Source organism: Felis catus, chromosome A2 (genome assembly GCF_018350175.1).
Source record: "Felis catus isolate Fca126 chromosome A2, F.catus_Fca126_mat1.0, whole genome shotgun sequence".
NCBI classification, from domain to species: Eukaryota; Metazoa; Chordata; class Mammalia; order Carnivora; family Felidae; genus Felis; species Felis catus.
The window spans coordinates 62,070,612-62,082,740 of record NC_058369.1 but is presented as its reverse complement, the minus strand read 5'-3'; the positions used below and the strand labels follow the sequence as shown (position 1 = coordinate 62,082,740).

At 56.2% G+C, this 12,129-nt stretch overlaps 1 protein-coding gene across 2 annotated transcripts in view; it reads right to left on the bottom strand.

Annotated features, from left to right (window-relative positions):
* ADCY1 (adenylate cyclase 1) overlaps nucleotides 1-12,129 on the bottom strand; it is a 112,147-nt gene that overhangs the window by 68,148 nt on the left and 31,870 nt on the right. For both annotated transcript variants that reach the window (XM_006929062.5, XR_006594050.1), the window contains exons 3-4: nucleotides 10,772-10,890; nucleotides 5,462-5,573 (exon numbers count right to left, since the gene is read on the bottom strand). In XM_006929062.5, the coding sequence (XP_006929124.2) occupies nucleotides 5,462-5,573; nucleotides 10,772-10,890 (231 nt within the window). The remainder of the gene's footprint in view (nucleotides 1-5,461; nucleotides 5,574-10,771; nucleotides 10,891-12,129) is intronic.

The window sequence follows — 12,129 nt, the reverse complement described above, 5'->3', positions numbered from 1 at the left end:
GCCCCACAGACCCCCGCCCCGGCCTCGGGCACCCCCATCCCGCTCCCAGGTGTCCAGTCCTGTGGGTCGCTCCCACAGCATGCACATCGGGGACGATGTAGACTGGCCCAGCCCAGGGCCGGGGTCCCCGGTGAGGGCCCACCTGCAGACACAGCACACCTGCAGGAAGGCCCAAGTCCGGAAAGGAAAGGCCTCTTAGGCCATCCAACCTCGCTAACCGCCCGCTGGCTCGTGTGCAAATCAGCCGCCTTGCCCCGGTGTACCACCTACATTGTCCTAAATCCCAGCGTGTCCCCTGTCACGGGCCAGGCACAGGCACCTCGGGGCTGAGAACTTACAACAGTATAACAAGGTCTGGCTGGAAACAGTCCCCAGACAGGGCCTCAGGGCCATGACCCAGACTCAGGACCATTGTCCTTGCCTGTGCGGGGAGCAGACTGGGACTCGGGCCTCCGCAGCGGGCACAGCGAGACCCCAGGTCACCCTGGAGCTCAGGAAGGAGGGACATCGGCTTCGGCTGGCTGTTCGCTTTCTGTGGCTGTCAGCCGTGGACGAGGGGTAAAGGCCAGCCACTACGGAGACCAAGGCAAATATGTGCTCACTGTGAGTCTAACTGCCCAGCAGGGACCTTCGTGAGGACAGACGTGCTGGGTGGCAGCGTGTGAGTTTCCCAGCACACCGGCAGGGGTCACTGCCTCCTGCACACCAGGCTCTGACACACATGCCACGTGATCTCAAGAGGGGCTCACGCACATTGGTGTGAAAATACATTAAACAAATACTTGGCACCATCGATGCCCAAAACAACAGACTGACAATTCTCAGCTGCCAGGCATGACTTTGATGGGGCGGAGGGTCCACACTGAACTTCCAGAGAGGGAAACATAACCCCTGAAACCCACGCCATGCTGGACGGACAGATGGGTGGTCCCACCTCACAGGAGACAAGGCCGGTGACCGTACAAGTTCAGCATCAGAAACCATCCAGAATGACGGAAAAGGAAAAAGAACCCCAAATTAAAAAGGATCATCAGTGGGCTGTGGGACGTCAAGATCCAGATGCGGGCAAACCAGGGTCCCCGAAGGAAGGGGGAGAAGCATAAAGAGTGTCTGACGGCTTTCTCCCCGAAACGACGAAACTGTAAACCTACCGATGCAGGAGGCTCGATAAACCACAAGCCCAACAGCCATGAAGAAAACCACACAGAGTCACGTCAAGATCGAACGGCTTCCAACCAGCGGCCAAGAGAATGTCTTACGAGCAGAGAAAAAAGACGTCTTTCACGTGTTCAGACAGAGGAGCCGGGTGCAGTGGGCAGGTTCCCGCTGAAAACACACAACCGAGCAAGCACCTGCTGGCCCTCCATTCTGCAGACGGTGAAAAGAAATTCTAAAAAGTCAAGGCCAGATGAAGACTTATCTCAGAAATAAGAGACAGAGAGGACGGGTTGCCGGCCCACCATGCGGGAAGCACAGGAGGAAGTCCTGTGGTAGGAGGAAAGCATGGCCACGTGGGCATACCCACATGGCCCAGAGCCACAGAAACAGAACCACGTAAAGAGATACACACCCCTGCTTGTGACCCATTTCTGCAAAAGAGAACGGTCTGTGGGAACAAACAGGGTAACAATGCAGGGCTGAGCTACAGGAATCAGCCACAGACCCCAACGCAGGCCCAGCGACACGGTGAACCGTTATGATCCAAGAGCCCACAAAGACACTCAGGCAGGGTCACACAAGACACTCAGCAAATCCACAAAAGGGCAGAAAAGGGGAAACCAACAAAAAACAGATGGAATGAACCAAAACTGGGACAGACTCAACCTGCCACACCGACAGCACAGCCAACGACCGCCGACCATCAGATTCGATGTAACTTAAGGTGCAAACAGGCTGGAAAAAAAAAGGGAGGGAAAAAGCCATGCCTCCTGATGATAATCGAAGGAAAGCTGGAACAGTTACATTAACATAGGACACGCGGTCCGTGAGTTCGAGCCCCGCATCAGGCTCTGGGCTGATGGCTCAGAGCCTGGAGCCTGTTTCCGATTCTGTGTCTCCCTCTCTCTCTGCCCCTCCCCCGTTCATGCTCTGTCTCTCTCTGTCCCAAAAATAAATAAACGTAGAAAAAAAAAATTAAAAAAAAAAAAAACATAGGACAAGCTCAGATTTCCAGGTAAACAGGTCATGTCTTTATCTTTTTTAATGTTTGTGTGTTTCTGAGAAAAAAAAACAGCGCATGAGCAGAGAAGGGGCAGAGACAGAGGGAGACACAGAGTCTGAAGCAGGCTCCAGGCTCCAAGCTGTCAGCACAGAACCCGACGTGGGGCTCAAAATCATGAACTCGATAGAGATCATGACCTGAGCAGAAGTTGCTTAACCAACTGAGCCACTCAGGCGCCCCTAAAGAGGTCATTTCTTAACGAAAAAAGAGTTAATTCCTCAAGAGGACCCAAGATCCCTAAATGTTTACAAATCGAATAGCAGAGCTCGAGAGCATAGGATGCAGAATGGGCAGGACTGAAGGGAAGCAGACGAATCCATAACTACGTCAGGGAGCCCGATGCCCCCGCTCGGTGATGGAGGAAATAAGCAGCCAGGACGTGAGCAGAGACGCAGAGTAAGGCGGTGAGGTGACCACCTGCCAGCCCCGGCCACGCGCACACAACTCTCCAGAACACAAGATCGTGCAGGAGCGGGTGCACCTCGCTGCTCAGTCACTGGAGGACACCACGTCCTGAACCACACGTGTAAGAAGACTCCAATTCTCTGAAAAGTACTGTTCTCTGACCACTGGAGAATTAATTTGGAAGTCAAGAATAGAAAGGCCTTTGGAAAATCCCGCAAAAAAACATACCTCTAAGTAAGCCACGGGTCTAACGAAGATTAAAAGGAAAACCAGAAAAGTATTTTGAGCTGAGTGAAAACAAGAACACGACGTTTCAGTAACTCGGGGAAGCCGCCTCGGCAGCACACCCAGGCAGTTCGTGGCACCAAATGTTCACGCTGGAAGGGGAGAAAGATCCCGATCGGTGGTCTCAGCTTCCACCCCACGAGGCTACAAAAACAAGAGCAGAAGAGAACCAAGGGAAGCAGAAGAAACACAATAAGAAACATCAGAGAGGAAACCCGTAACAGAAAACCAGAGAGATCATTGAAACCAGAAGCCAGTTCGTCAAGAAAACCACTACCACTGAAAAAACCCACAGCCAGAATGATGAGGGGAAAAGGGAAGACACCAATCACGACAGTCAGAAAAGGAAGAGATGTGTCATTACCGATTCTACAAACATCAAAAGGACGAGGAAGTTCTGTGAGCACCTTTATTCCACTCATCTAAATAACTGAGCTCGAGTGGACACATTCCTTAAAAGACTAAGACACAGGGTGCCCAGTCGGTTGGGCGTCCGACTTCAGCTCAGGTCACGATCTCACCGTCCGTGAGTTCGAGCCCTGCATCGGGCTCTGGGCTGATGGCTCAGAGCCTGGAGCCTGCTTCCGATTCTGTGTCTCCCTCTCTCTCTGCCCCTCCCCCGTTCATGCTCTGTCTCTCTCTGTCTCAAAAATAAATAAATAAAAAAGTTTAAAAAAAAGTTAAAAAAAAAAAAAAGACTAAGACACAGAAAGCAACCTGACCAGCCTTACTTTGTAAAAATCGCATTTTTAAATGAAAACTTGCCCAAGGACAACTCCACGCCCAAATGGGTTCACTAGCAAATTCTGTCACACACTTGAGAAAAAATAATAGCAATTCTACAGAAGCTCTTCCAAAAAGTCGAACAGGAGGGGACGTGACCAAACGCCCCCAGGACACCAGCGAGACGAGATCCCACAATGAAGACAACGGAAGACAAGAAAGCCACCAAACAGTGTCCTTCAGAAACCTAATGGGAAGACATCTAAACAAGATTTTAGCATACGTGTGCACACTCACACACGCACACCTTCACACACACACGTTAATGCGTGTGTGCACACATGTACGTGTGAGCTACATACACGTGCATGCACACAGGCCTGCACGCAACGCACTCACGTATACGTACACGCTCACATGCGCGTACACACCCCACCACGTGTCGCACAGCCCACCAGCCACGCAGCTCTGACATGTACAGTACACGCTGTCTACAGGGTGTACCCTTCCCGTGAAAGAAGTATTTAGCCAGCGTCCCAAACACAGGTGCATGTCCCGGTGAAAGAGCCACTTAGCGAATAAAGAGGCCCGTCTCTCACACACCAGCAAGATGGACAACCTAGAAGAAATGGATAAACCCCTGGAAACACACAACCTACCAAGCCTGAATCACGAAGAAACAGAAAATCTGAACAGACTTCTTTCCAGGAAGGAGGCTGAACCTGTGACCAAGAACCTCGCAACACACAAGAGCCCAGGACCGATGGCGTCACTGGTGAACTCTACCAAACATTACAGAACACCAATCCTTCCCAAATTCTTCCCCAAAACAGAAGAGAAAAGAAAGCTTCCAAATTCACTCTACAGAACCAGCATTACCCTAAAACCGAAAACAGAGTTTTCGAAACAAGAAAAGACAACGCTGGCCAGTATCCCCGGTGAACGGAACACAAAAGTCCCCAAAAAGTATAGCAAACCTCTTCCCACAGTATGTTAAGAGAGAGGATCATTCAGTACGACCAAGTGGGATTTATTCCCAGGGAGACAAGGCAGGCGGATTGATATTCGCAGATCAATCAGCGTGACACATCACATGAGCAAGAAAAAAGACCAAAGCCACAGGATCATCTCAGCAGAAAAAGCATCTGACAAAATTCACTGTCCCTTTCAGGATAAACTCTCTCAGCACAAGGGATACAGAGGGAAGGCCACGTGGGACCCGCCTACAGCACACCTCGTCCCCACAGGGAAGCCAAGAGAGTTTTCCCTCCAGGATCAGGAACCAGACAAGGAGACCCAGTCCTGCCGTGTCCCCTCAACAGGCTGTGAAGTACCAGACGGGACAGTCGGGCACAAAAAGGGAACCCAAGGCGTCCAACTCAGAAAAGAAGTAAAACTCTCTCTCTCTGCAAATGACTTAATATCGACCCTAAAGACGCCACCAGGAACCTGCCAGAGCCAACAGATGACTTCAGTAGAGTTTCCGGAGGCAAATTTAACACACAAACCTGCTGTTGCACTAACAACGAACTCCTGGAGACATTGAGAAAACAATTGCACATACAACTGCATCAAAAACAATAAAATGCTGAGGAATAAACTTAATGAACACAAATAAGAAAGCAAGTCTTATGATCCGAGGAGACATTTGGAATGTGTGACACCCCCAGAACAGGCCCGGGCCCCCCCCAACCAGGTGCGCCCTAGGTTGGGGTGCCCATGCAAAGGGACAGTGATGTCACAGCTGGGGCGTAGGCCCTGCCTGGGCCAGGGTGACACTTACCGCGGCCAGTTCGTCAAACGGTGGGGGGCGGGGAGTGCGCTTACCGTGGCCAGTTCATCAAACTTGCCGAACAGCTCGTTGAGGAGCTTCACCAGCTCCTGTGCCGTGCACTGCGATGCCAGGCCCGTGAAGCCCACAATGTCCGCAAAGAGGATGCTGCAAGGAGAAGGCCCAGGCTGCCTCCTCCGTGGCCATGCGGGGCCCAGCCTCCCCAGCAGACGGCGACCCCTCCATGCACCCCAGAACCCACCTCCCTGCTTAGCCTCAGGGCGGGCTGGAGGAGAGGGTCCCATGTTCCCGCTTGATGGGCAGCAGCATGGGGGCTGGGGAGGGAGGGGGACACCCTCACAGCCATACGGGGCCTGAACGCCAGGCCACCAGCTCCTGCTCACCCCCCAGTTCCACGGCCACCATGCCTGCGCCCAGCCCAGGGTGGCCCGTGACAGACCGTGGCCAGCGGCTGGTGAGCAGAGGAACATGCTGGTAAGAAGTGTGGCCCTCCTGCCGGCTGACATGGCGACAGGACATCAGCATTGTTGGACCACCTGGATCCCTGCGCCTCACGGAGGGGCCCCCTGGGTCTGCATCAGGGCAAGGACTCATCTTGCCGGGTCAGAGCCTCAGCGTGTGGGCGTCCGTTTACTGCAGAACTGGGTCCCATCCGTGCCCACCCGCCCGCACAGCCTCCTTCCTGGACACTGGACCATCATGACGTGACCGGCAGCACAGATGGGCCGTCGCTGTGAGTTTTGCTGGACACAGTTCTCGTCCATTCGTTCGGCCCTTGAACGTGCCACCCTGGCCTCCCCGCCTCCAACAATCCTGGTGAGAAATCACTCATCGATCTTCCCCCCCCTCTTTGCCCCTCGTCTCTGGCTCTTACGATTTGCCTACGACGTGTCCAGGGACGGCTCTCTCTGCGTGTGTCCTACCTGAGCTTCGAGACATTGTGAGATATGTTTTTCAAATATTCTTTCTGCTTCTTTCTCTCTTTCCTCTCCTCTGGGACTCATTGCATGTGTGTTGCTGTGCTGTCCAGGGTACCTCGGGTCTCTGAGCCTCTGTTCCTTCCCCTTCACCCTTTTGTCATTCTGTTCATCGGGCAAGATATTTTCAATTGTCTTTCGTCAAATTCACCAATTCTTTCTTCAGCCTGCTCAGATCTGCTCAACATTGAGCCTCCCTAGTGAATTTCGTGTTTTATTTTTCAAATGTGGAATTTCTGATGTTTTTTCCATAATGCCTACCTTTGTATTGGTATTCTCTACTTGATGAGAAGTTATTCTCACGCTCACTCTTATTCAGACACAGTTTGTTTTTTGCACATATTTAAGATAGGTGGTTAAAGTTTCGTCTGGGCTCCCTCAGGACGGCTTCTCTGGACGGCTTTTTGCATTCCCATGTGAGACACGGCTTCGTGTTTTCTTGCACGTCACATGTATTTTTATCGAAAAGTGGATAATACGGTGTGACCACTCCGAAAATCACTTCCCACCTCAGGACTGGGGTTGTTACTGTTGCCGTTTATGTCGTTGTTTGATGACTTTTCTTTTTTTTTTTTTTTTTAATTTTTTTTTTCAACGTTTTATTTTTGGGACAGAGAGAGACAGAGCATGAACGGGGAGGGGCAGAGAGAGAGGGAGACACAGAATCGGAAACAGGCTCCAGGCTCCGAGCCATCAGCCCAGAGCCCGACGCGGGGCTCGAACTCACGGACCGCGAGATCGTGACCTGGCTGAAGTCGGACGCTTAACCGACTGCACCACCCAGGCGCCCCGTTTGATGACTTTTCTGAACAAATTCTGTAAAGTCTATTTTCTTTCTCGTGTGGGGCCACTAAAGTCTGCGTGGTTAGCGTGGCAGTCGGCCAGCAACTGGACGGGTTTCCTCACGTGCCCAGAAACAGTGAGTCTCTGGGCGTTGGAGGGTGGGCACTCGGCCAACTCTGTCTTGTTCTGCTCTTCCTGCTCGCACCCGGCCTCAAGGTCAGCCAGCGATGACAGACCAGACACCTCACGGTCTTTCCTGAGTGCGCACACAGCCCTACTACCCTCGTGTGTGGTCCTCTGGCTCCCAGAAGCATTCCCACAGCCTTTCAAAGCACCCGGCAGACCTCTCCTTCCCCAGTTTTCTAGCGCCCTGCTCCTGCCTCTGCCATTCTCACTGCCTCAGGCGGCTGTGAGGTTAAACAGTTGCCACTGATTGTGGTTAACAAATGTCTCAGGGCAAAAGCTGCTCACACTGAGCGCTGAGTCAGGTCACATAGAGATAAGCCTGTGAAAAAGGTTTTGCAGGGAATTCCCAAACGGTCATGTAATGACAGCCCTCTGAGGGTTTTCGAGGCCCCAACCCCATTCTGTCCCCTCTGGTGGCTGTCAGCAGTCAGGTGTCGGGATGTGGCTGCAGGTGCTGCCTCTCAAAGCCATCACGGCGCTGAAGACAGCAGAACAGACACAAGAGATTCCGCATAGCTTTACTCTTCTTACCCAGATTGAGCTGTTTTTCTTCAATAAACATTCCTGGACTCTTGCAAGAGTTTGCTTGATTTCCAGTGTGCTGACAACGTGGGCTCTGACAGTTTCTGTCAGCACTGTCATCGCTTCTACGGAACAGAGGACGTTCAGATGTCCTTCCCCCCATCACTGATGGCATCAGTCGATTAGTTGTGAGTCGTGTGCTGACTGGGGACCTTAATCCCAGAGTGACGGGGAATCAGTGAGGGACTGTCACAAGGGTGGCGAGGAGGACAGAGCCAGGTTCACATCCAGGCTGTGGACCCTGATGCTGCCGGAGGGTGGCTAGGGGTGCTGGGGCGGAGCCAGGGCCGGGCCCTCAGCTTCCTCTCCTGTCTCAGGACTGTCACACCTGCAGCCGTTGGGAATGAGGCACCCACCAGGGTAGAGATTTTTCAGCCTCAAAGGGAAATGGTGATTTTCCACATTTGGCTTTGCTCTCCCAGGTCAGAAAAGAAGGAGGGGAAGGTATGTGGGCTCCCTGCTCCCTGCTGGCCCCCACCTGCTGCCCCAGGGCGTTCCTGACACCTGCCGCCTTCCTGCTGTGTGCACCTGCTCCACACCCCTCCCCCGGGCACCCCCCGCCCCACCCCGGGACTGCTCTGGTGGCCTGGTGCCAGCAGAAGGCTGGGGCCACGTGCCCCCCGTCGTTTCCCACCAAGGAGAGGCAGTGGGCAAACGGGAACGTCAGCAGCAGCCAACCCAGGCCCGGCCCCGGCCCCACCACTCACTGGCTTCACTTTGCTGAACCTCAAATTTCTTCCCCTACAAGTGGGGGTGACCGTGTCCCGGCTGCCTGGGCCGGAATGCTGGCCCCACACACTGGGCGCTGCATCCTCCGCAGAGAACACGACTGGTCCCTCCTGAGAGACCCCGCAGTGGGAGTCAGCGTGTGGTGCTGGCAGGCTGGCTGGCACACAGGGAGTGGCTTGGGGGCCCGGTGGGGACGGGAGGGCAGCCGCAGGCCTTGGCTCATTCCAGGTGGGCTAGCACCTGCCTGAGGGGTACCAGTCCACAGCACTCAAACAAACACAAGGGGCTTTATCCTTCTGTGTCTGCAGGGGCCCGGGGGCAGGGAGGCCCGACACCAACACCCAGAAGACCCAGAAGAACACCGAGAAGGGAGAGAACGTCAGTGTTGCAACCACCACCTCCTGCCTGAGTGGCGCTTAGGTGAAGTGCAACGCTCAGCCAGTCCAAGTACCTAAAAGGATCACACGATTTAACAGGATAAAATTCTTTTTAATCGTGTCTTTTAAAACAAGGAAGCAAACCACGAGGGGCAAGCTGGTTCGCCTGAGGGCTCAGTGTCCTCACCTGTAAAATGGGAACACTCTCTACCTCCTGGGGCTGCCACAAGAGAAACAGAGGTCTAGGCCACCCCAGACCCTGGCACCAAGGAGAATGACGCTCAGCTGTTAGCCCGACGTGGGCCAACTCCCACCCCAACGCCACTGCCCAAAGGGGGCTCAGGACAGAGTGCCGACCATCTCTAGCCACGCAGGACGTGGAGGGTGTGCAAGAGGGCCAGAGCAGCTGTGACACCGGTCACCTGCTCACCTGGGCCTCCCCTCCACTCCCTCCCCTCCTCCACCTTCTCCTCCTCCCCCTCTTCCTACACCTCATCCTTGCCCTCCCCCTCCTCCCCCTCCCCCTACACTTCATCCTTCCCCTCTCTCCTCCCCCTTCCCCCTCCTCCTACACCTCCCCCTCCCTTATCCCCCCTCCCCCTACACCTCCTTCTCTCCTTCCCCTCCCCTTCTTCCCTCATCCTTCCCCTCCCCTTCCTTCCCCCCCATCCATCTCATCCTTCCCCTCCCCCTCCTCCCCTTACATCTCATCCTTCCCCTCCCCCTCCTCCCCCTACACCTCCCCCTCCACTTCATCCTTCCCCTCCCCCTCCTCCCCCTCCCTTCTCCCTCCTCCCCCTCCTCCTCCTTCCCCTCCCCTTCTTCTATACCTCCCCCTCCCCCCTCCTGCTCACTCCCTTCCTCCCCCTCCCCCTCCCCTACACTTCATCCTTCCCCTCTCCCTCCTCCCCCTTCCCCTTCCTCCTACACCTCCCCCTCCCTTCTCCCCTCTCCCTCTCCTCCTCCTTCCCCTCCCCCTCCTCCACCTCCCTCCCTCCTCCCCCTCCCCCTCTCCCTCATCTTTCCCCTCCACCTCCACCTCATCCTTCCCATCCCTCTCATCCTCCCCCTCCTCCCCATCCCCCTATACCTCATACTTCCCCTCCCCCTCCTCCCCCTACACCTCATACTTCCCCTCCCCCTCCTCCCCCTATACCTCATCCTTCCCCTCCCCCTCCTCCCCCTACACCTCCCCCTCCACTTCATCCTTTCCCTCTCCCTTCTCCCCCTTCCCCCTCCTCCTACACCTCCCCCTCCCTTCTCCCCCCTCCCCCCTCCCCTCCCCTCCCCTTTCTTCTATACCTCCCCCTCCCCCCTCCTGCTCCCTCCCTTCCTCCCCCTCCCCCTCTTCCCCCTCCCTCTCTCCTCCCCCCCCCCCCCCCTCCCCTCCCCTCCCCCTACCCTCCCCTCCTCCTCCCCCTCCCCCTCCTCCCTCTTCCCCCCTCCCCCTCCTCCCTCTTTCCCCCTCCTCCTTCCTCTCCCTCCCTTCTCCCCCCTCCTCCCCCTCCTCCTACACCTCCCCTCCCCCTCCTCCCTCTTCCCCCTCCCCTCTCCTCCTTCTCGTCCCCTCTCCTCCGTCTTCCCCACTCCTCCATCTTCCCCCCTCCCCCCTCCTCCTCCCCCTCCTCCTCTCCCCTCCCCCTCCTCCCCCCTCCTCCACTTTCACTCAGTGCCCCAAAGCCCACCATTGCCAGGACAGTGCCAGCCCTACCTCACGTTGTCATGCCGCTGGATGTAAATCTTGTGGAAAATCCTCTCGGGGGGCTTCAGGAAGTCCTCCTTCATCTCCATGGCAACATTCCGGGGCAGAAGGCTCATGAGCAGCCGCTCCTGGACAGGGGAGACGGGCCCGCGTGATACAGCAGGGGCCTCCTGCAAGACCCGTCACCGTACCAAGGTCTCTGCTGAACCCTGCATGGGGGCTGCAGACCCTGCCTGGCCCCTGAGTCCCAGAGGGTCATGCCCAGGCCTGGACAGTCATCGCACAAGTAACTGCTCCCAGAGGGCTGGAAAAGCGCCAATATCGCCCCCAGAAAACACAGGCCCCCCCCGGCCCCCCCCCACCCGTTCTTCGTGCCCATACGCCCATGTGCCCTGGCTTCACTGAGCAGGGGTCAAGGGGGCGGGGGACACCACTGCCTCCAAGTGGGACGGCCCGGCCTCACTCCCCACCCCACCACCCGACACGGCCCTGAGAGGGGCCTCGAGACAGGCTGCGAGGGCCCGTCTCCCAGGACAAAATGGTCCCCTCACCTCTCAGAGATAAGCAGCGTGGCCATTTCCCTGGCCTTGCCTTCTGGTTTCTCCCTTCCCTGCGGGGCTCCAATGTTTCTTTCCCCACAGAGAATGGAACAAACGTCTAGGCTTTTCCAGAGGAGCCCGCTGCTCCAGGGCCTCAGTTTCCTCATCCAGACTGCCTGTCTTCCCCGCCCTGCCTGACCTCACCCCACTGGCCCCCGACCAGCCGCCACACCCGAGTCCCATCCCTGTCCTCCTCACCCCCCTTCCCACCCTGCTTTGGAAAGCAGACAGATCAGAGTTTAAATCCCGCACAGAGTTAGGTGGCACAGCCTGCTTCCGAGGGCAAACGCGGCCTGAGAGGGGGCAGAAGAAGCCTGCCTCCTGTTCCGTCCCTGCGGCCCGGCTCCCCCTAGCCCCCCAGCCCCTCGGCCGTGGCCTGTCCCATCAACAGGAACTCTGGCAAAGCCCTCGGGCACCTGCACCACCCCCAGCCCAGAGCAGGCAGCCGGGTCCCCCCCACCAACCAGGCCCTGGATCCACTCCACTCTGCAGTGTGTGAGGCCACGTCCCTGACTGCAGCAGCCACAGTCCCGTGCGACCACCTCAGGAGGACCGTTGAAGCAGTAGTGACAGCAGTCACAGAGCCCAGCAGACCTCTGGGGCTGGGAGGGCTTCACCCCTCTCGCTCCAGACTCCACAGAGCAGGGCACATGTCCAGGAAAAGGTACTGCAGGCCCTTGCAAAGTCCCCCCAGGTAATGTGTCTCCGTGTAGACTTCCAGGGGGAAGGACAGACCCGGCGCCGGGAGGTCCCGCGTGGAGCTAAGCC